At 41.7% G+C, this 24,576-nt stretch overlaps 1 protein-coding gene across 7 annotated transcripts in view; it reads left to right on the forward strand.

Annotated features, from left to right (window-relative positions):
- FAM13A (family with sequence similarity 13 member A) overlaps nucleotides 1-24,576 on the forward strand; it is a 135,492-nt gene that overhangs the window by 11,851 nt on the left and 99,065 nt on the right. For 6 of the 7 annotated variants that reach the window (XM_032686920.1, XM_032686919.1, XM_032686917.1 and 3 more), the window contains exons 2-4: nucleotides 3,851-4,040; nucleotides 6,726-6,935; nucleotides 15,690-15,870. In XM_032686920.1, coding sequence (XP_032542811.1) covers nucleotides 3,884-4,040; nucleotides 6,726-6,935; nucleotides 15,690-15,870 — 548 coding nt within the window. In that variant the 5' untranslated portion in view covers nucleotides 3,851-3,883. Of the gene's footprint in view, nucleotides 1-1,267; nucleotides 1,341-3,850; nucleotides 4,041-6,725; nucleotides 6,936-15,689; nucleotides 15,871-24,576 lie in introns of those variants that run through there. The other variant, XM_032686918.1, reaches the window with a different exon arrangement.

Raw genomic sequence — 24,576 nt, forward strand, 5'->3', positions numbered from 1 at the left:
TGGCTTAGGGCTTGAAGCATGCCATTGGTTTTCATGGTGAAGCTGCAATTAGGACTAAGAAGAAAAGGCTGTTACATCAATTCACTTTAAGAGTCCTAAAGTGAAATTAAAACACCAAAATTAACTACCACTAAGTCTAACTTTCTGTTGTACACATGCCAACTTGGAAATTAGTCATTTTGGGTTAGACTGCCTTAGAGAGGAAAACAAAAACTGAGCACGAAGGAGATTGTGATTACAGTTCTTAATAAAATAGAAATTGTGCATGAGAACTCAGATCTGCAGGTAGCATTTTCCTCATCTGGAAGGTTCGATCAAATTTTCTTTTTCCTTCCGTTTACTCTATTTGGACAGACTTCCTTTTGTCCCTGTACCAGAAGCGGGTATTTCTGAGAGACACTTTCCAAAGACCTTTGCTCCTATCCCAATGCTAAGGCCCTGCCGAGCAGTGCTTGCATCTGATACAGAAATAAAAATGTGGGTGCTTTTCTTCCACAAACAAATAAACAAAGTCGAACATTTGAAACACCAGAACTCTACAGTTCTGTTTTGAAACGCACTTTTAATTTCTAGGACAAACACTGCTTCCAGGCTGCGGTGACCGGGAGAAGGGCAACGGGGGAGTGAATTCTTCATCCCACCACCACCACCACCACCATGCCGTGACTGCCGGCAGACGTGAAGGGTGCCCTGCCCTCCACTTTTTGCTTTAACTTTTCACTTCTTTCACCAACGTATCCCTAGATGGACACTCACAGGGGGGACGGGGGCTACGCTTGCACTGCTTCACACCTTCCAAACTCAGGCCACGCGTTGCCCCGCGCCGTGCTCCCCTGGCAGTGCCATGGCGCAGGAAGGTTTGTTTTCCCTGGCTGCCCGGCTGCGATATCTCCCGCAGCCCCGCTAACGTTACCGGGCTGAACGCGGCGTCGCGGAGACCTTTCCAGCGGCGGCCCGGCTGTGCCCGAGCCCGGGCTCGCACACGGGCTGAGCGGCTCCTCTCCCTCCCCGCCCGGCACCGGGCTCCGAGCGGCAGCTCCCGGCCCGGGCCCTCGGCGATGCCCAGGGACCGCCCGGTGCAGCCGCCGGCCCCGTGGCCCGGCCGCCATGACCCGGGAAGGCTCCAGCAGGCAGAGCCGCCCCCGCCGAGCCCTCCCGGCCGCTCCGGAGGGAGGCGGGGGAACGACCCCGCTCCCCCCGCGGGCCGCGGGGCGGGCCGGGGCGGCGGGCGGCACCTCGGGGCCGCGGCTCTCGCCGGGAGGGGCCCGCCGGGAGCAGCGAGGGCGGGCGGCCGGGGCGGAGCGGGAGCCGGGATGGGGGCCGGGGCGCTGGCCGTACGCGTGAGTAGGGGCTGGCGGCGGGACGGGCTCGGGGACGGGGCGGCGCTGCCGGGGGAGCGTCTGCGGAGCGCGGCCGGGGAGCGGGGGGATGGATGGTGGCTGGAGGAGCCTCCGCCCGCCCGCCCCGCCGGGGTCCGTCGCGGGGCCGGGGGAGGAGAGCCCGGCCTGGGCCCGGCGCCTTCTGCTCGTCCCGAGCGCTCCCCTCCTCTCCCTTCCCTCCCTCTCGGCAGCTCTCTCGTTTGGGAGAGGTGAAGATTAATAAAGACATTTCCAGTTGGTCTTATTCCCCTCCTCCCTCCTCCCCCCCCCCCCCCCCCCCCCATTATTTAAGCCAGAGAGCAACTACGCTGCCGTGTTCCCCGCGTTAAAGTTCCTAGATGAGCTGTAAAAGTGCGTCCCCGTGGCGTATAAATAGCTTTTCTCCATGTGTCTGGGCGCCACTTTTTGGCGGCATCGTGCAGGGATGATTTAAGTTGCTTTCCCAGTCTTGTGATCACTAACAGTGGCATTAATGTTTGGACACGTTTTCACAGTGTAAAGTTGGATCTTCCATCTATAAGGCAACTTAACACTGAACTCTTTGTTTCAGAGCTGTTTTGAGGGGATGATTTTATTTTGGTTTTGGTTACATGTGTATTCTGAATAACCGCGTAATTTTTTGTTCTCTAGTTAGCACAGCCTCTCCAGGTCGTGAAACAAGCTCGAAAATTTTCTCAGTTCCTATGTTTCCAGAAACATGGGAAACGTCTGTTGGTTCTCATGCAAATTTAAATAGTGAGTTTTCCCAAGTAAGTCCAGCTCAGTTATTCAGGTTTTCGAATGCTGAAACAGGCTGGAAATGCTGTAACTGAGCAAGATTGTGAGGCTAATTGAAGGCCTTAATTGGAAAAGCTCTCTGAGCATCACAGCTGCTCAGGAGCTGCTCAAAGGATTTTTGCTGTCTTCTGAATTTAACCTAGGCTAGATGATTTTTCCCTTGACGTGTATCTGCCTGGAATAAAAATCATTTATTATTCATTAATCTTGAATGGGAACATGTCTCTTTGAAAGAAATGTGGTATTTTAATGTCAGTCAGATTTTAATTCGAACACTGGTGAGTGTACTGTTTATCATAAATATTTATAAGGTGGTCACAATAATGCAATGTTGCAATTCTGTTTCACAAATAGTAAAACATATTTATGATGTTTATATAAGCAATGTCTTTTGTAAATATCAGGTGTGTTGCATAGGACCCGGGACTGTAGAACACACGTGCTTCAAATAGGTGTGTTTAATGGAAAAAGCACAGCAAAGTGGGTGAACTGCCATACCATTTTATGTCTGAAAGAAGGTCAGTCATGTTTAATAGCAGCACAGATGCAGATGTTCATGTAGCTTGCAGGCTACAGTAAAAATATGGACTCACAACTGAAGAGATTTTAAAGTTTTTTTAAAATAAAACATGTATACCATGCTAAAATCTGTCTTAATACAATAAAATGCCAAGACTTAGTCAAGAGTCTGAGCACATTTTTGTGTTACCATACAATATGCTCTATGTTTCTACTAGAGATTTGTTAATGAAACACAGTAGGAATAAGTTCATTTTTAAGCACCATGCAAGTGGTGGACAAAGAGCTCGAACTCTGTGGTAACAGTGGCCCCCAGTTCCTGCAGTGTGATCACAGCTGTGATGGGTGATGCTGCTGCTCTGCCTTGAGCGGTCTTTCCAAATGTCAGTGCTGTAGGCTAATTTAGATTTCTGCCTATTATGGATCCTATAAATTTATCATGTGTTATTTTATTCCTCTGGGTTTTATTGACTATCTTCCTGTGTTTTCCCTGCCACTGCACCTCAAAACTTTTGAGAATGTTGTGCCTCCAGAAGAACCTATGGGATTAAGGGTTTATTGTGGAGTTGTTTTTCTACCCCCTTATTATGTGTGATTAGATTACATAGTCCGTTTCTAAGCTTAAAACCTCAGTAATTAAATTTCAGACTTAGCAGATACTAAACATAACGTAAAATCTTTCAAAAGGGTCCATCTCACCTGACAGTGGCCAAAATGAATCCCTAATGAATAGCATTTGGAAGAAGGGTGTAGTAAACCTTCCCCAGAGTACTCTCCCTGACAGGCATCCTGGAGACAAGCTGAACTAATGGTGGTGTGTTGGGATTCTTTGTGTTTGCCCGGTTGCTTTTGTAATCCATGTGAACTTCATGAGTTAGAGGAGCAGTCTCCTGTGACTCGTAGTTACTTGTTATTCTGCTAACAAGCTTGCCTATAAAAGTCTTTCTCTGTTAACTACAGACTACCTACATGCTTTTCTTGTTCCTTTTCTAGTTTCTTTCTCTGTTAATTTTTCTTTTCCTACTTCACAGATATTTTTCCTGTGGTTTAAAAGAAAGTAAGACCAAAACCTTATTCTGGAGTGTAAAAGCCAGTTTTGATACATGTGCTTATGTTGTGACTGTGCAACCTTCTACAGCAAATGTGACTAATCCACTTTTTTTTCCTCCTTTAAGCAAAGCAAAACGGCTGTGAGATTGAAGGAGGACATGAAAAAGATAGCTGTGCTTCCACTGAACAAGCAGAGGGACTCAACTTGTCCAAAGGTGTTTGGTGTGAGTCTTCTGGAGCTCCAGCAGCAGGGACTGAGCAAAAACGGTATTCCAATAGTTGTGTGGAATATAGTCGAGTACCTCACTCAACATGGTAAGCTTAGTGGAATCACTTTTGCTTAGTTGCACTCTTTATGTAAGACTCTTCAAAGGGAAGATATGTCTCTTTTTGTGGTACTAGCCACAGACAAAGAGTATTACTGTATATAGTTTGCTTCCTTTTTTCTTTTTTCCTGCTTTGATGCTGAATTTACTTTTTAATATGTTTATAAAGGTAAACTACAGTGTTAAGTAGCAACACACTCTCATAAACAAGATGTTCATAAATAGAATGTTTGTAAATAGAATGTATTCCATTTGCGAAGATTTGTGTTGTTTTCTAGTTGCAAAACATTTGTCTTTAACACTTTTTGACAGTGAGAAGATGTAAGTATCTAAACAGAGGTATTCACGGATACCCCCCTCTCCTCCCCCCAGTCAGAGAACATTACTGAAAAGGAATACATGTTCTTACAGGTTTTCAGATAGATTCTAGTTATGAATCCCCTCAAGGAGGTAGGTGTTCAATTCTTAGCTCCTCTTTGCACTCATTTAATGGGACTTCTTGTTGTTGAAATAAATCTTGCAGAAATCTGGAGCACCACTGGTGCACAGATGTATTCTGTGGCACTTGGTCAGCAATGGAAAGGGTTTTGTGGAGATAATTTCATCTTGTAGGAAGCTACATCTGGTTTTACCCTAAGGTTTTTCTTTTAGCTACTCAGTAATGATAATCCAATTGCAGAGCCTTAGATTCCATGACAGTATCTTGATAGATCCTCAGAAGCTGATAGATGCAATCATGGCTTGAAAGTTAGGTTGGATTAGGGTACAGTGCAAATTTAAAACGTGGTCCTACCTTTACACAGCAGCATCTTGCTTGATCTATTTCAACTTGCCTTGAAGTGGTTTGCTAGAACACTGAAAGAGCAAGGATGGAAAAAGTTTTGCATCAGTTAGGATTTAATCAAAACCAGAAGCTGACAAACGCTCTTGACTGCAAGTTGTGGGCTGCACTCTGTGTTCCATAAAAAGATCAGAATCCCACACAACTGTGTCCCAAATATGGACTAAACAAGCCAAGTTTTCTACTCTGCAGCTAGATTAGCTGGGCTTCTGAATGCCAAGTTGATTATCCAGCCCCGATAAAGATACAATCCATTCTCCTTCTCAAAAGCTCAAGCTAGATCTCAAAGACGTTCTCTTACATGGGAAGAAGTTCTTGAAATGAGCGTCCTGTGCCTGTATAAGGTTTGTTTTGTGAATTAATGGCAAAGTTAACCGTGAAGACGTTTTTAACAGAGGGCCAGAGAACTGGTCTGAGCTGACTGTTGGGCAGATACATCCTTGAACTAAATTTGCATTAAGCTGCCTATTTCCAAATTTATAGATGAAGTGAAATTTCCCTCTTCTGTATTTAGTACTGTCTGATTGCTGTTATCAGGATGTTCTAGCCTCTCTTTATTTCTATAAATGACTGAGGAAGAGGAAAGGAAGTTTGATCTGTATTCTTTGCTCACTCAGTGCTGCAAAAATGAAAATCATGATTGAGATGAGGTGTTTTCTGCCCTCGAGATGGCAGCACAGCATGCCACATAAAAATGGATTTCATTGTGAATACAGGAATACAAACTCTGTCAGCACTGTTTCATAGTAGTCGAGTAAAATGTTTGAGTGCTTGTCCATTTTTTTCCCCTTACTAGAGCCATTTGTCTTCTGGTCCAATAAAAGAGATTATTTTTCTCTACAAACTCTGCTGCATCAGAATTGACTTCCTGGACTGGAAGCATTCTGTTAAGATTGCTGTTTCATGATGTCTAGTCTGAACTGATGAAAACCATATATATTTTGATCCTTTTAGTGTTATATTTCTGAAGAAGAACAAGCAGGAATATAGACAATGTTAGAAAAGGCAGAAAGTTTGTGGTGAAAGCATTCTAGAGGAAAATTAATTTACTGAGTTCAGTTTTAGGCTCTTCCCAGGAGGTTGTGAATCTCAACAAATGCCTAGAAAATGATGTTAGTTATAGTATTATTTGTCTGGCTTGCTCTGTCAAAGCCTCCTTCTTTCTACATCTCCTTCATTGGGTGTGAGTTGTCTAACCTGTGGTGATCGATACCGTTTCTTTTTCATTGTGAAATACTTTGGTCTTTGTGCTATCCAAAATACATATTTGCTCACTGAGATTTCTTACTATCATAAAGTTGCAGTACTCATAATGGAGTTACTGCTGCAGTCAGCATATGTTCAGATGTTTTTGCTTCATGATGGTCACGCGTAAGAACCTGTTACCCTGAAACATGAAGCTGGCAGTAGTCACATGTGTGTTTGTTGGAGTCCTGCTCAAGATAATGGGCTACTTGCAAAAATGAAACAACGGAACTGTTTTGTAGAGTCCTTTGTGGGATCCTTTTCTCTTGAAATATACCAATTCAAAATATGTCTGTCTGATTTGGTTTCTCCGTAGTGTGAGGTTACAGCAATGCCACTGAGTTCTGTGGGTTCTCAAAAGAGTATCCCAGGCCTCAAGATCTTGTCACTAGTATTTGTTGTTTATCCTAATCCAACTACTTGACTAGAGGGGGTTTCTGGGGGCAAAGTAGTACTTTTTTTAAACTGTGGTGTATTAATTGCTCTCTTTTATATCACTACATGTATATTATTCACACTAAATATGTTTCATCGTGTCACTGGGATGTCTTAGTTCTGATCAGTCTTACCTGCAATATATAATTACAGGTATGACGCAGGAAGGTCTCTTCAGAGTAAATGGCAGCATGAAAATGGTGGAGCAGTTGCGTCTGCAGTACGAACGTGGAGAAGAGGTGGAACTTGTTAAAGATGGTGATGTGTACTCAGCAGCCAGTCTGTTGAAATTATTTTTGAGAGAGTTGCCAGATGGGATTATCACGTCTGCCTTACATCCCAGGTTTATTCAGCTTTACCAGGGTAAGTGACGAGGTAAAATATCAGTCCTTCAATGCACTTTCTTTCTGGATTACTGGTTTCTTGGTTTACCTACTTTGTTCCTCATTTCCTTTGACTTTAGCTCTTACCTGCTCCCAGATGTGCAATTCTTACAAGAGGCAGAAGAATGCTTCTTATGTGCTTGTAAAGTCTGGACTATTTATGATTTTCTTATCCAGTTGTATCTGCTGAATATAAACTGAAATGATCAGTTGGTTTCTTTGAGCAAACTTGTAGACAACAGCTGTTGTCTGTGTAGGACAGAGTTTTGATTCTGTTTGCTGGGGTGGTTTCTGGCAGTTTCATTGTAATGGACTCTGAAAAGTTACAACTTCATCTGCTAATCAAATTGGGCCAAAACCATACATTGTCTAAGTTTCTGCTTCTCTCTATGTAATGTCCCATCAAAAAAGGAAACAGTTTGCAAGTATCAGCAGACTTTATCTTTTGTTCTGTGTTGTAGCACATAACCTGGAAGACTTCTTTCTTTCTTTCTTTCTTTCTTTCTTTCTTTTCACGCCCCCTCACCCACCTTCAAGTGGTGGATCAACCATAGGACAGAACACCACTTCTTCTGTGGAAAGTTGAGAAATCATTTAACAGAGAGTTGTGTAAGTTTAAATCTAATTCATCTGTCTGTAATACATTTCTTCTCTGGTGATGTTATGTTGAATGAGGGGTGGTTGGCCCTGTTCTTGACCGTGTGAGTCAGTGGCAGTTCTTCTCTCTTGCTGCAGGCAGTCGATACTTCTTTATGTTTTCCTAAGAAGCTGCAAAATGGGTGGGTAAATATTACTAGAGATTTGCTTGCCTTCCTGTAAGGAGCATATGTGATGCATGATGCAGAGAAGTAACACGAGCTCTGACATGCATCCCTAGTGGAAGATGGTGCAAAGTTCTCACACACTCCCTTCCCCTTTTCTTGCCTTCAGAGGAGAGGAAGTTTAGCCATTTCCCAGAGGAGGGAGAACACTACCATGTGTTTTCTTTCTTTTCTGTTTTGGGCTGTACAGAGTGTTGATGGTGCACTGGAGAAGAACTTTGTGCTTTACCTTGAGTGCAGACATTTCAGCTGTTCTAAGGTTACATGTGAGCTGTGTAAAATACCTTCCCTATTTAGTAAAGTTTTCTGGTGCCCAAGGGTAGTGTTCAGGAAGTGTTGTATAGGAAGGTGCTGTTCTTTTAGAAAGTCCCTTTTTTTCTGGTCATTGTTGTGCTTTCTTTGGGGTCTTTTAGATTTCACCGGTTCTGACTTTTGAGCTGTATTTAATTATGTTCTTTCTCATAAATCACAGTTTAGGTGTAAATTTAGTATAAGTCACACCTTAGCTGTTCTACATCCCCACAAAGGTCATATTGGTGTATTGTGCCAGGAACTACTGATGTGCTTTGTGAACAGTGCTGTTTGTGGTGTTTGTGGAAAGTTTAGTCTGTTCCTGCTTCCCACAAGAAATGCAAAATCCCCCCAGTACTTTCTAGGGAAATGAGATGGATATTCTCACTTAGCAGATTTACCCACTAAACTTTCTTGTTTCCAAATAAAGTTAGTGGTGTAACCTATGAACCCAGTTCTGCAAAAGTCCATCCAACTGTGACGTGTCTTCATAGCTAAGTTTGCCTGTATTGCACAAGAAGCTTCAGTTTAGTCCCATTATAATTTTTGATTAGGGCAAAGAAGTGCCAGTTGGCTATTACGGCAAGGGAAAGACTTCTGTAAAGCTTGACCAAAACCGAGGGGTTTTTCATGCCCTAGAAAACACAGCATAGATGAGTAGCTATGTGACTGGTGACTTTCAGTGTGTTCAGATTAGCTTAAGTGGTAAGTGGGCATTTGTTTACAGTTAAATGATCAACCAGCTGTGCAGGATTGGAGGAGTTATCTGTTCACTTATCAAAGTATGTGCAAGGGTATTTGTTGCAAAATGGTACCAAGAGAGTGTGTGCCTGGGCGTTCTTTTTGTAAACTATGAAGAGAGAGGTCGAACTGTTTCTGACCCAACAGGTTATTAAAAAATAACTTTGAATCTGAAGCCACTTCACTGCATGTCTACAGTGAAGGCAAATAGAAGCTCTGTTACAGCCTCTGGATTTCCTTCTGTTGAAGCTTTGCATGGGATATGCTTTTTTGGAATTATGTTGGAGTTAGTTTGGAGTATTTTCACGGCTTGATATCAGCATGTTCTAAGCCAGCTGAGATCTTGACATGAGAATAACACATAGTTAGATTACTTACTATAAAAATTGTTAGAGAGTGGTTTCTCTGGTTAAAAATAACTGGACTGAAAATTACAGATTTTACCTGTAACCCTTCTCAATTCCAAGTATAGTCTTTGTTACCAAACCAAAGAGGAAATAATCTGCCCTTTTATGAAAGAGAGAACCTGTCCTTTTAGTAGTTCAAGAAGTCCATGCAGCTTGTTTAGCATTGCTACCTGCAACCTGTGCAGTGTCATGTGAAACAGAGCTCTGCATGCTGCCCCCAAATCCTAAAGCACTGGTGTTTATATAAATATTCAGCATAATGCCAAGACTATACATTTCCAGAAAACATAATGTGTATGTCCAAAGGCCATTTGTTGTGTCCTGACATTCTCTCTCTGCCCTTGGAAAAGAACAGTGGCAGTGGGAGCTGAGAAGGGCCTCCCTCTGTAAAGGATGTTGATCAGAGATGTGTGTAGCAAGTGCAGATCAGGGACACATTGGTGTTGGCTGATCTCCTCAGAGCACCTGTCAAATATGAAGGCTGCTCCTTGCAGGGAGTCCTGGGGTAAAAAATGTCCATCACAATCTCTTTTGTGACTGAGGCAGAGCAGAGCTATACCTGCCCATGTAAAATGGGCTGTGCTTACAGAGACCTCAGACAGAAGAAATCAGCAACTCCCATAAGCAATCCCTGCCTGAGCTTGTTTATTCCTTCTGGCTTTTCATTCCTTATCTTCTACATCACAGTCACTGACTCTTAAGACATTTGTACATACTGGGAACTGTACGTGCAGCTCTTACTCCTTTCACAGGTCACTTGCTTTTAATAAAGACAGGTTGCTAGCATACTTTTCCTTTTTATCATACAGAAAGCTTTTCCCTCATGCAAGTTTATTTTTTGTTGCTGCCATTGCAGGGATACAGTGAAATGTGGATTCCTGTCTTCCTTTGGTACAGTTGAATTATGTTGATGCTGTTTCATCACTCTGGCTACTTGACGTTGCTCCATACTAGAGAAGTTATATTTTTCAGGGGGCAGCAGCTAGATGTGACTTTTATTTCACATACCTCCTTCTGCTCACAACCTGCCATGTCTGGCAAGGTTTTGTCTGATGCCTGTGAACAGCCCTGCTAGTTTCAGCGAGAGGGATGGGAGGAGGTGGAAGGGAATGAGCAGCTCCCTTCTGTATCAACAGGTCAGTTTACGGAACGCTTAGTAGCCGGCAGCTGTTTGACTTACATGAACAAGCAGAACCAAAAATACAGCTTGTGTTGGGCGATTTTAGAGGTCAAATTTCAATCTGAACAGTGACTGTGAAAATGAATACATGAGAGCTGACCTTTTAACCATGGTAACTGCAGCAGTGCACCAAATCAGAGTCACGAGATATCTGTGGTTCTCCAGGCTCTTGTGACATGATTTTAATCTTTTCCTTTGGCTTTTAGTGTTATGTTAGTGTTATAAGGGCTAGTTCCAAACTAGAGAAATAACTTTTGTTTTGCACATGGAGATGATGTTTGTTAAGCAGTAAAACCTCTTGTAATTGGATTTTTTTATGCAGATGATGACACTCAGCAGAGCTGCAAAAGAAGTGAGAGTGCTCTTCTCCACTGTGTTGGAATGAGGCATAAATACAGCGCTGCAAAGTGCCATAATGATAGAGAGCAAGGGGTCTCAAGTTGGATTGTGATGACAGCCTTCTTATGATAAGGACTTACAATATTTCTGTTACTGATGGCAACAAGGCGTGATTTTTTTTCCCCTCTGTGGCAGGATCGTGTCTGAAGCAGATTGTCTCTTGACAGAGAGAGACTGGAGCCCCGCTTCCCGTAGATTGTGGAGGTGGAAAGAAATGCTTTGATTCCTCCGACAGTCCAGTGGGTGCCATGGTACTGCAGTGTACAACCTGCTGCCTCTCTGCCAAAGATTAACTTCCTCGGGCACATTGATAGCTGCTGACAGATGCAAGCTTTTCTGTCTGCCCTCCAATCTGAAAAGCTGTGGTAGCATGACACTAAGCAGTAGCCTCTCTTCCTCATCTCGTGGCACAGATAGTTGGCTAGGGCATGGCACCCTGGTGATATGGTTTCAGCGCTTCCAGGCTGGAGTTGTTTGGGGTCAGACCATTTGAGACATGAGCAAAACAATTACACACACCTGTTTGCAGGCATCCATACCTTTAGTGATGTTCAGGCAGCAGGTTCTGCAGGGGGAAGGAGTAATATGAGGAGAGATGAATTGGGGAATTAGATTGTGTCTGTAGCATGTCAGAGAAGTTCAGTATGTTCAGAAATAGGATGAACTATTGGAAAATATGTCCCTCTTGTTGTGATATGTGGGTGTATACTGAAAGTAAATGAGACTTGAAAACACACTCACAGATGTGTCTGTGCCTCCTACAATGTTGAGGCTCCTGTTTCTAGTTAATTAACATTTTTAGAGAGACTGCCTGTCCTTTTCACTTATCTCCTTGACTTGTTCCTCAGTAGTGAGTCCCTAGTTCAGCTTTGAGGTACCACTCTGGCCTTGCTGGCTTCCTTGGTCCTCTGCCTGTGTCATGCTGTGTTCTGTGTCCTCCGGTTGCTGAGGCTGGACATGGCCTGAGGCTTCTGGTTTTGTTCCCTTCCTCAGCCTACCCTCTCTTTCATCCTTGGTTTCAAGCCCTTCCTGGCTGCACATCTAGTGCTTCTTGTGCAGGCCTTTACTGAGATGCCATCTATTGCACGTGACTTTTGGAAGGCTTCCAGAATAAAAAAGGTACCTTGAGAGACCTTCCTCCTAGCCTTCATTCTTCTTTTACTTCTTTCTCCTTCTCTGGTCGGTACCAGCTGAGTAAACCTTACTGAATGACTTTGAAACAAGCTGAAAAATTGTCTAGCAGGTGGTCAAAGGAGGAGGATTGCTCCAAGGAATTGCTCATTGTTATGACTGAAGACTATTTTTGCTCTCTAATAAGTTGAAAAGCTGCTTTATTTGAAGAAATGATCATGGATTGCAGAGGTACACTTGTCCTGAAAAATATACAAAGTGCATGGAATACTGCGTATGCATGTCATTGCCTAAATTCACCACGAGCTGTTATAGGATTTTTTTTAAAAATAAAGGTGAAATCCATGAAATGTCAGCAGCAGGAGAATTAACGAAGTGGTTTTGGTTTTTGGACTGTATTGGAAGAAAAACTTGAGTTCCTTCCCTTGTTTTCACAGGAAAAGGAAGAAAGAGGAAAGCCGTATTTTCTTTCTCCCACTTCACAAGGACAGGGAATTTCATGGCTCAGTAAATTGGGTTTGCTGCCTCGTATTGCTGAGTGTCTCTGTGTCCTTCACTTAGGGGTAATTTTTCAAGATCTTAGATCTAATATCTGTCTCTGTACTTGAAAGTACAGAAGCGAACAAAGGTTTGGCTGTGCCCAGCGATAAACATCTGCGGTGTTGATTTGCGCCACATAACTTATTGTGGTTAATGAACAAGGACATCCCACCTACCAAATACAGCTGAGGCCATGAGCCTGATAACCTTATTTGTTGTCAGAGTGCAAACCTGTGTTCGGAATCTTTTGTGGCTGTTATTAGCATCTTTCTACTTTGGAAGGGATGGAAAATCCTTCAGTAAATGGAAAAGTACCTGTCAATCCAAAGCCCCAGTGGAAGACTCAGAGAGGCAATGAGTTCTCAAGGGCATTTCCTAATTAGATGGTGGGGTGATGGTGGTGGAAGAGGTGCATTTTTTCGGAGAGATGACTTTGGCTTTCCTTATCATAACTTCAGGCAATTTGTAGTAGAAAACACTCTGTGCTAGTTGCTTTGTTATCTAAAGAGAAGTATGTTAGGAGGTGAATTTTAATGATCTGGCTATGCGGAAATTAGTTGGTTTTGTTTTTCTTTAAGCTTAATAGAAAGATAATTAGTAATCGAGTCAGAGACTGTACAGTCCACTTTGATCAGTGCAAATACAAATGCACCTAAATTCCTTATTGTTATTCCATCTGATACAGCCTTCAGAAGCATCCTGAAATTTTACTGCAGAAATAAAGTAATAAATCAGATTTCTTACTGTTACCAAACTGATTGATAGCAATGAAGTCATGACTGTTTTATATTCTATATAGCTCCAAAATTTTTGAAAGAAATGCTTGAGATAAACAAGCAAGATTTTTTTCTCATCTGCTTCATGCATTTTTGATATTTGAGTTCTCTGAAGGAGCTAATTTCTTAGCTGTACAAGAAAAGGATGTAATTAATCAGTTGGTTGAAATGTTTGGTCCTGTAATTTGACTGGCATTTTAAACTTTGCTGTCATGGAAGAATTCCTTATCAAGTTGGTGGTACCAAAACAGGTACATAAAAATGAATTCACCATGCGTATAAAACTTAAAAAGGCTTCTCTCACCATATATAGTAGTATGCATGTCGTATAAAGCAGGGATTGTAAGCTTGGAAGCAGATGAAATCTGTCAAATTCAGCTGTATGAAGTGGCAAGTATGTATATAGAAAACTCATTTGTTTCCGAAACTGTACGTAGGATAAATCCTGTTTATTAGCCACAGAAAATGACTGATTGTAAACCAGAAATAACATTGCAACTTAGTGGTTGAGTTATCAGGAGTCACCTTCAGATATTTTTATACAGACTACTAATTTTCACTCCTAACCACTTTTCAAAGCACCGTACTCCTGGAATACTGTTCAATCCAGCCCTGGAATATTTCTGGGAAATGAAAAGTAAAAGCAAAGATGAAACTTGCAAAGTGTTTATACATATTTTAATCTGTGTTCAAAGATTTTTGTTTTCCCCTCCTTTTTTTCCCTCTGAAATGTTGGGGAAATGTAAAATGTTATTTTTTCCTGCAGCTACACTGGATGTTTTTCTGCCAGTCTTCTCTGCATGCAGGCAACAGAAGCAGCAACTATTTGCTCAACTGCTTCTGATGCAGTTGCTTGATACATATTCTGATACATCTGCTTGACTGAAAACAAATCTTGAAGACTGAGCAAGATTTGGTTTTGATTAAATGCTGGGTGAATCTCCTTGCTAAGGATCATAAGGATCATCCTCTGAATGAAAAAAACACCTTGTTACCCTAAGCATGGGGAGGATGTCTGTATTCCCATGGTAAGCCAGCAGCTACTTTGGGACAAGGCAGCCTGTTACAGAGAACAGAGAAGGTCAGCATTTAGCATGAGCTCACTTCGACTCTGTGGAATAAAGACATCCTTCCAACCACTAGAAGTGCTTTTAAACCTCACAGTACATCTCTAAGGAAAAAGCTATTATGCAACAACAGTCTTAAAGCATTGACACCAGCAACCCATAAGGCTGATAAAAAATGAAAAAAGTGCTAGTAATGCACAGATGGCCTTGTGTTAATGGAGATTGCTTATAATTAGATCGGTGAGGAAAACCTTTAGGGCTTGAGGTCTCGTGTCTGAAAATGCTGTTGCAAAGTCCGTAGGGTTTTTGTGCATATGTGAAAGTTTCAGTGACATTTCATTTTGGTGAAGAGTAGAAATTAACATTTCCAAGCATTAAGGCATCCTGTTTTGGTATAAAGGGAAATCAATGCTGATTGGTTTTCAAAACTTTTATTAACACGCACACCTCAAGATCGTGGTGGAAATTGGACACTTTTTGGGAAGTGTGTTTTTGGGGTAGAGGAGGGGAGCAAAGAATTTTGCATGCGAGTTCAATTCCAGCAGCAGAACACAGCTAAGCAGAAGCTCTGTGTGAGGCCAAGCTTGTGTTCACCACCTGGGTCTTTACAGCATCTGTGAAGTTGATAAAATTTTTCCTTTAAAACAGAAAAGCGACAAAAAACCTGCATAAAAGAAAATTGACCTTAGTCATACTTGGATAGTACTCAGTTTAGCATGGGAAACTTTTACCCATACCTAAATTCTAGAAGATTGTACATTTTAACAAGGCTGCAACATTAGGCAAAGTTTTTGCTCATTTTAGAGTGTAACAGTGCCATGAACAGCCTTTTTTCTTAAGCAAGGTGCCTCACCTAAGATTTTGTAGAGTTATCCCTCTGACAAAAGATACAAAATTGAGTTTTTCGTAAAATGTACCCCCAGAAAGTACTGTCTGCATTTCAGGAGACTCCTTTGTTTACTGTTCTTGCTTTCTTATTTTTCAAAGTTTTCGTGGGAAGGAAAACTATGAGTATGAGAAGGGTGTGGGAAGTAGGGATGACATCCAGAAGAAGCATGGAATCAAGAGATTTGGTGGAACTGGAGTTAGAGCAGATTTAGCTATGTACCGGGTGGGAATAAACATGCTCTAAAGCTGTTAGTAACTGGTCAATCTGCTCAGGAAAAAGATTACAAGATAAAGGTAAGCATGAAATGGTGCCAGTGGTGGGCTCAGGAGAAAGGTGTGCATTCCCTGAGGAAAATTGAGGGGTTTGGAGGATTCTGTGTCTCTGAACAGAAGCAGGATTGAATTTTAGCTCCCGCTGCTGGCCCATGTGAGTAAATTGGTGGCAATGGAGAAAACCATACAGATATGTTTTTTCTTCTCTTGTTTTTCCTAGACACGAGAAACGACATGCAGAAGGAAAGTTACTTGAAAGAACTCCTTAAAGAACTGCCTGAGGCTCATTACTGCCTGTTGAAGTACCTGTGCCAGTTCCTGATAAAGGTTGCTGAACATCACGTGGAGAACAGGATGAACCTTTGCAACCTTGCCACTGTATTTGGACCAAACTGCTTTCAGTAAGTTGGGGTTTTTACTTTTCCCTGTATGCTGACAGGGAGTCTAATGGAGCAGATGGTCAGAAATGTAGCTCAGGTGATCAGATGGAGGCAACGACTGGGGCTGTGTGTTAAATTTTAGTGCTAAAGCTGTTGTTAGAGCTGAATGGGAGTTGAGTTGCTCTTCCATTTCCTCTTACTGTTTTGCTAAACTTTTGATCAGTTTTGTGTTGCTGCGTTGGTAGCAGAGCAGGAGTATAACAACAAAAGGCCTTCAGGCTGTTTAAGTGCCTTTATGAGAACAAGGAGACTTGTGCTCATACAGGTTTCTTCCTTTGCCCTCTGTTAATACGAATTTGTCTCTGCAGAAGGCTTTGACAGAGGATGCCTGGGGGAAAAGGACTCCTGTGTGGCACCCAGATGCTGTATGATTTCTAGAGATGGATACTGAATTCTGTATGCAAATTTGGCCTTGTGTTCTGGTGTCTGTCTTCAGATGCCAATGATTCTGAGTTCTTTGTCCCTCTAGTGTATTTAGAAACTGCTCTGGAACTTCTGGGGGTCCCCTGGTTTCTTGAGACTCCTTACTGGACTCAGTAGTTTTACTGGGTTCTTTCACTGGGCACAGTTCCTAGGTGCTTGTGCTGAAGATGTGTTTTACATGCTAGTGAAGCTTGCAGCAGTAGCAAGAATAGTTATTTCCAGGTGCAAGAACACACTTGAGTGAAAAGGTTCCTATTGAGTCCCTGGTGTGATGCAGTGCTGCATTAGCACCTTCACCCCCATCTTGTCTGCGGTGAACCCACTGGCTGGCATTCGAGATCTAAGACATGGGAAACACGTAGGGAGTTCAGTTCAGTCATCAGTCTTGGAAGGTGCGTGGTATCTCCAAGAAGAGACAAGTGTCTCGATGTTGGATTTGTATTGATCTTGGTAAAATTTCGCTTGGGAATAATACTGAGTTGCCTGGTAAGACTTAGATTAGATTAAGTGCCTAATGAGACTATCTCCCCAGGCTTCCTCCATAGCCAGTGGAAAGAAGTAGATTTCTTTAAAGACAAATAACTGAAACGGGGTTCCTTGTAATATATTGAGCCAGTTCCACATACTTAGGCTAGATGCTGCCTTCTGGGTTTTTAAGGAACATATCTTTTCCATTGATTAGGAAGAGAACATGCAGAAATGAGACATTTAAACTAAAGTTTGTCCTAGAGACTACACTGCTGTCTTATCTTAAGATGCTGCTGGTGGATGATGAAGGAGAGAATTTACTGTGTTAGTGCAAAAAGATAAAGTATATTTTGAAAATAGTTGTTTTCTTCTCCAAAAGTAAGAATACTCAAAAGACAGTAGTGTATGTGGGAATGCAAGGATATGAGGGTTACTGGAAGCACAACATTGCAAACTTCTGACAAGGAAAAGCAAAATCATTTTTTAAAGTTGTATTTTTATGGGCACTTTGGGAATTTTGTGTCTAAATGTATTGGTAGAGTTAAGAACAAACAAAATAAATTAGAAGAATTTGAGTTCAATGGCGAAATCTCTATGACTCAAGCTCCCAAGTGGCTATTAAAATAATTTTTAGTTTACTCATCACCTCTTTCAAGAAAGTTTGAAAATTAGCTCTGCACAGTTTTTGGTGTAGAATGCAGAGAGTTGCAGTTTGGAATTGCAATCGGTGTTTCTGATATTAAATGAAAACATACATCGTAAAAGCTGTGTAGTTTTTGCCACAACTGATCTCTGCTCCTAAGATGGCATAGAAAGGATGTAATGGTTTTTGTAAGGTACAAGGGCTGTACCTTATGAAGGTAAAGGGTGGAATCACATCATTCCATCACAGAAGACTGAGAAAGGCAGAGTTCACTGGAGGTGAAAACCCAAGGGCTCTTGAAACCAATTATGAGTGTAACCAGCCCAGCAGCTGTGACACATGCTGAAATAAATGCTCATGTGGCAAAAGAGGCGGTGAAAGCAAGGTTTGACACTTAACAAATGAGTAATGCATTGTTTAAAGATCCGAATAGGTCAGAATTATGCATGTAGATTTTATTTAGGCTAAGTTTCACAGTGTGGTAATTCAACTATGTATTTCATCAGGTCTTGGTGTGTTCAACATAGTTTGCGATTGTGGTCCAGGCACAAAGACTGTGAGGAACAGTTCAAATACCCTTTTCTCCTGTGTTAATGGATGCAGTCTTAAATTGCTGGAACTGTGACCATCTGTATCAACAAAGATTTGACAGAGTGAGGAAAGAACTTGCAGCACTAAACTTTGGGCGTTGGGTTTGGCCAGCTGGTTGGCCAAGCTTCCAGAGAGAGATCCTCAGAACACAGCTCAGAGCTCTGGAGTAGTGCTGCCTGAAGTCTGCTTGGCAAGGGCTGTCTGGCTACTGGCTGCAGGCAGCCCCAGGAGAGGGTAGCTGCAGAAATTAAATATCAGCAGGCGGCTGAAGCGAACACTCCTCTTGCTTTGCGTTGTTTGTTCCGAGCAGTGTATGGGGTGTTTCTCCGCGACAACGAAAGAAGGCTTAGCATTCAGCTTGTCAGAAATTACATTGCTTAAGCTGGAAGATCTGAGATTTTTCTGTCACAAATTCACACTCGTGTCTAAAATTAATGTTGGAGTCTGTGTAGTTAAGGCACAGTGTCAGAGAAGATGAAGCCCATCTGCTGATAGTGAAGGATTACTTTTTGTGAGGTATTTTTAGTGACATTTTAGCTATTTAAGCATATTATCTCCTACTGCATAAGTAAAACTGTTTAACGGTTGAATAAATCATGCAGAAATAAATCTTGCTGTTTGGTCACTTTCCAGACATTTAGACTTCATTTTAATTCTCTTAATTTCATTCTGTTTCTCTATCTCATGTAGGAAAACATGTAATGTAATGATATCTGATTTCCTAAACTTTCAGCCCTTACTACTTTTATCTTATCCATTGCTTCCCCTGCTTCCTTACTTGCTGTTTGACAGACTGCACTGCTGCTTTTCTAATGAAAGGTTATCTTGTGCTTTCTGTATTTCTAATGAACAGAAGAAGGGAAAAAATGGCTATTTGCATTCCTTGTAATGAAGTGTGGTGTCACATATAGGAAGATGTAAAGGGCAAGGTCAAACAGCTCAGAAGAAGATTTGAGATTTAATTCACTGTTTTCTTCCAACTTGGATTGTTCAGATTTATTGTGATGGAAGGCAAAGGTCAAGTATATTGAGAAATACAGCCCTTGAAGAACAATGAGCATGAAGGAACATAAAAAGTTGTCTTTTCTGTCGCTGGGGTAATCTGTGTAGAGTATTAACATTGCAGTGTCATTACTCTTAGAGGAAGTTATTGTCCATTGACCTAAATTTCAGCCTCAGTAGAGACACAGCTTTAGTTATGGCCTGCTGTGTGGTCTCTTCTCAGCTCTCACAGGTTGTGCTGGAAAGGAGAGGACCAGCTGGGTTTTCTCTCCTCTTCTCTGTTCTCTTGGAGCTGGGTATCAGAGGGGCTGCTGCACTCATCCTGTCCTTTGGTTGGGATTGTAAGACATGAGATCTACCAGATAGAGTAAGCAGAGGATCCATTTGCACCCATTTTTTGCAGCGATCTCTCAAAGAATGGTCTGAACGTGTGACCTCCATCATTCAAGCCCTCATTAACTTGCTTGTGCTTCATTCAAGCAGAGATTAAGCATGTTGTGAGGGATTGCTCCATCCCCCCAAAAGTGGCTGGCAAATGCAGATAACCAGTTAGAGTTAGATGCAGTTATTTATGTATGATGAGTACGTAACAGAAATTACCTGAAGGGTTGCATAAGAAGGTGTTAGGTATGGAGGAAAACTGTGTTGTCTTTAGATACAGAGAAAATGGTAGATCATCTGTAGGGTAGCTGTAGGTATTTCAGAGGTGCTGAACTTGTAAGAATTAAAATCTAGTCTGAAGTTATGCATGACTATCTTACTTGGTTTCTAGTAGCCTTGGAGCCTACAGAGATTGGGTATATGAAGTGAAAGCAGAGGGGCTGAACTAGAACTCCTCAGTGAGTAATATTGGCCTTTGAAACATTATATGAATGGGCTTCGTTTTCAGGAAGTGCAGTCCCAATCCTGCATCAGTCTTAAAAACAAATGTGCATCCAGGATCATTGTTGTTTAAACATTGATTATTGCAAATTGGAACATGCAACCATAACCTTTCTTGCACGGTTTATGTAGATTTTAAATACTGCATTTTCCAGCAGGGTAAAGGAATTGTTTTCTGTAAGAATTCAGTATGCTACACCCTACAATGCCAGTTTAAAGCACCAAACATAATATAGGAAAGCCATAAATGTCCTCATACATAATCATATTAAATACTTATGAGTGCTTGCCTCCTCTTTGCAAATTGTGTAAGGAACTATATTGCCAAGGCTTTCTGAGATATGTTTTTGTGTTTTCTTCTGTTTCTTTTCTGTTGTGTACTTAGTTTTGTCATCTGGGGCCCATTGAATGACCTTTATGTAAAATAAACTGAAGATTGCTAAAGATGTATTGCTCTCTTCATAAGTGGAGGGGTGTTCTGGCCAAATTCCATCTCAAGCCTTCTGTTCTCTCCTTTAAATTTGTCTTTTATCATCTGTCCTGTGTCAGGTGTTATGATATTTTCTATTTCATCTCTTGAATGAAATAGTGATTATTTCAATAGGAAATGCTCTGTTGTTTTGGTTTTGCGTTGGGTGTTTTGGTTTTTTGGTTTTTTTGCTGTAAAAGCTCCATTAAAGTCAGTTACTGCTGTGGGTTGAAAATGTTTGTCCTTCTGATCTTAACTGAGGATTGGCAATAAAGCATACACCGAGAATTTAAGTGGAGGACCAGTGTCACAGGAAAAACTACAATTGAATATCCTGAGTTGGAAGGGTTCCATGAGGATCATGGAGTTCAATTCCTGTCTCCACATAGGGCAACCTAAAAATTAAACTGTGTGTCTAAGTATGTTGTCCAAATGCTTCTTGAGCACCAACAGCCTTGGGAGCATGACCACTTCCTTGGGAGCCTTGTTTCAGTGCTCAGCCACCCTCTTAGTGAAGAACTTTTTCCTGATATGCACAAAACAAAATGGTGTTTTAGTTCAGCAATACAGCTGAAATACAATTACAGGGGGTGTTTTTGAAGAACTGCTGCTTAGAAATGTTTGGAGATGAGAGCAATGTACTTTGAGAGTGGGTGTTAGGCTGTGGGCTGCCCTTTGTCCCCCTTTGTGTAGGTTTCACTCTTTAAGATGCCTACTCTCACTGTAATTTTGTGATAAAAAATGGAACTTTTGCTGAAGCTAAAGATATTGCATGTAAATGAAGACAGTCTACTCTATCTGCTCTGTGTTACCTGTGTTACCTGAAGTTTGCGTTATGCATCTGCTGCAAATAATGCTTAGGCACCTGAATCTGATACAGAAAATTATCCAAAACAGGTTTTAACAGGCAGGCAGGTAGATGCCTCAAAATTGACTCTCCAGTACCTCAGAAGCTAAAATGCTTCTTTAAAATCTCGGTAGTGTCATCTGTCATCTCATTTCATCCAGACCGGTGAGACATAAGCCTGTAAATGCTGCAGAGCACGTAAATGAGTCACACAGACGGAGATGAACACCTGTCTCAGGTTAGCAATGCTTTATCTCTGGGTACCTGTTAGGCTCCGATCTTGCACTATAGTCTGCAGACATGAATATGGGCCCGTTTTCAGATGCGCCAGTTTGTGGTCCAGTGTGTTAGGACAAATCACTTTCATCAGCTGAAGTACAGGGATGAGTTGTGGCCACGAGGTCACGTCTGTTACAGACACAGTAATGTCTGTCTAGAGGGACAGAACAGACTGTCTGAAGTTGTAACTTCTAAGAAATGTTACAGCAGGTCAGCTCTCAAAGCCTTCAGTTGCACTTGTTGAGGGACTCATGGGCATCTGAGGTACTAACAAAAATGTTTTGTGAGGGCTGGAGAAACAAAAAACCCATGAAGTGTTCCCTGTCCTTTGAGTCCCTTCATTTCTGGCTGGATTCCCTAGGAGAATGGTAAGGTGACTTTGTGGAGCTCCTCTACAAAATGTACTGTACAAACAGCAGAAGTAGGAGTCAGAGGATATAGCCTGCAGTGGTTGTAAAATAGGATTACAGTGCTGTCATTCCATGCAAGCTACTTCTACAAAGCCACTTAGGGAAATGGTAATATGCATGTCAGACTGGGTAGGGTCAAACACTATTGGGAATTCCTAACGAGATGGACCCTTTCACATGGAAATCTCTGCTTCTCAGTTGTGACAGGGAGCTGTCAGCAGTTGTTGCCTGGGGAAATCAGTTCAGTGATCTCAGTTCAGTTTATTACAGACAGATAACAACATCCCAAGTCCTCCTGGCCCCTGTTTCTGCTAGAAGCAAGTTTCCCAGGTGTGGTGGATGATAACAGAGCCTTGTAGTGATGCCTGTTTTGTGTCAGATGCAGAAATATTGGTGTGTGTTACTGCATCACTCTCAGTAGAGTCTGGAGATTCGCTGTCTCATAAGCCTACTCTGCATTTAGCCTGTTACACCTTGTTTACAGAGATTCTGATGTAAATTCATTTAACTAATGCATGAAATGTAAGTAATTCTACGTCACTTTAGTTCTGGGTAAGAGTTGTGACACAGAGCCTTGATGTGGCTTAACGCATTTACGACTAGCTTTCCTGAGCATCACTATGGAAGGAGACATGCACATGGTCTGGGAGAACACAAGGAACATGTGAGCATGGATCTGCATGGACAGGAGCTGCATGGAGCTGCAGTGGGTGGGCCAGGGGCCAGGCATACTTTCAGGACATTGTGCAGAAGTGTGAAATACTACTGAGTGTCATATTTTGAATTGAAGAGCTAATAACTTGATCCTATTCCCAGTAAATATTTTCACTTTCAGTACTACTGCTTTTTCAGCTTTTAAGTGGCTTCATCAGTAATTTGGATCATGAATATCCTGTAAAACTTTTGGTATTAATGCACCTTTGCCTTTCAACCTATTTAACTGAGTCAGACGCTGTTAATGCTGGTACCTGGTTTAGAAAAGGCGTGTTTTTTCCAAATAATTAATATGTACTGAGCCACTGTGCTTTGCACACAGATTGTTCAGAGCGCCTTCTGGGAAGGACAAGGTGTCCAAGGAATCAGGAGGGGACGGTAGGGAATTTGCTTCTTGCTCTGCCTGTGCTGTGTATCTGTCCATGACTTTGCAAGCTACCGTGACAGCTCAGTGGGAGTTTTCCAGCTCAAACCACTAAGATAGACCTGAATTTATCAACAGTTTTTCTTCTAGAAATAACCACAGAAATTGCCTGTTTATGCCTCCCTTCTAGAAAACGTGTTTCTGGTAGTGAAGCTTATGTTTCTGGTGCTACTACTGAAGTGGTTCCTGCATCTGTGGCTATAAGGGATCAAGTCCCGCTATTCAGGATTTTGTATCTGGAGTAAATTGTGTGCCTAACTCTCTAAGCAACACAGTTGTAATGCCTAATTAACATGAAAATAGACATAGAAGAACCATGACTATGAACACAGTTTTGCTGTGATGTTTTAACAGGATCCTCACAAAAGAACTTGTAAAATTTGCAAGGAGTAGGATGTGCATCAGGAAGGTAGTGAGAGAATACCTTCTCAAAGGACTGGGTTTTTGTAGTCAGTTGAAGTGGCATTTGTAGATGCAAACTTTTCAGACTAAAAAGAGCTAAAGATACTATTTTTTTACATGAATTTTCAGAAAAGTCTAGCTAGACTGGTGGATCATGCAGTGTGGCAACAGATGGAGTTTAATCTGTATAAATAGGCAGGGTGGTGCATGCTTGTAATATAAACTTCATATCTTCAGCTCAGCATATATTTATTGCAAGGAAAATGTCACCATGGAGACCTCAAAGAGTATAATAGTCCTTACCATGATGGAAGTCTAATAAACAGCAATTAAATGAAAAATAAATTAGAAACTTTGTAAAATATGCCTATTTAAGTGGCAGAGAGATGGCAGTGAATAAAATATAGTACATTGCCCTTAAAATAAATCAAACCATACTGCTTTGCTTAGTTATGTTCAGACAGAGGTGTTAAAAATGACTAAAGCCGTGAGCTTTAGCCTTGTGTTCTGCATATCTCTCCATACATCTACAGAATTGTTCAGAATAAGATGTTAGACTTTTCACAGATTTGATTTAGTAAAGTTTAACTGACAAGGTAATGTGGAGAAGGGAGGGCAAGAAAGCCATGGAATTATTCAGAAATGAAATACTGTTTCTATGCTTTCTGGAAACTTTGTAGACTGGCCTGTTTTGCAGTCAGAGATTTTTGATGTTAGCTGTTCCCAGTAGGGAGGTTTTGGCTGTAGTTCCCAGCAGATGCAGTTTAGGGAAAGGTTCTGCTATCTGGAGTCTTTATTTTGACTTGCATATGCTCTAGTACATTTCCAGTCCTTTTCCTGGAAATGAGGTTCACAGGGATGCCAGGCTTCTTGTTGTACCCTATTTTGGAGAAACAAATCAGGAAGGTAAGAGTCAGGGTTTGCCTGAACTAGCAAGCAAGCAAGCTCTGCACTATACCAACTGTGGAGCACATCATGTAGCATGGAAAGAGGGGTTTCCTTAAATCAGGATTGTTGCATGGGCGTATTGGTAACATACACTTTTCTTCAAGCCAGTTAGTAAGTTTTAGTGAATGTGAGGTTCTTTGAGTTGAATTGACCTGAATATACGTG

This window comes from Chiroxiphia lanceolata, chromosome 4 (assembly GCF_009829145.1).
Source record: "Chiroxiphia lanceolata isolate bChiLan1 chromosome 4, bChiLan1.pri, whole genome shotgun sequence".
In the NCBI taxonomy this organism is placed as follows: domain Eukaryota; kingdom Metazoa; phylum Chordata; class Aves; order Passeriformes; family Pipridae; genus Chiroxiphia; species Chiroxiphia lanceolata.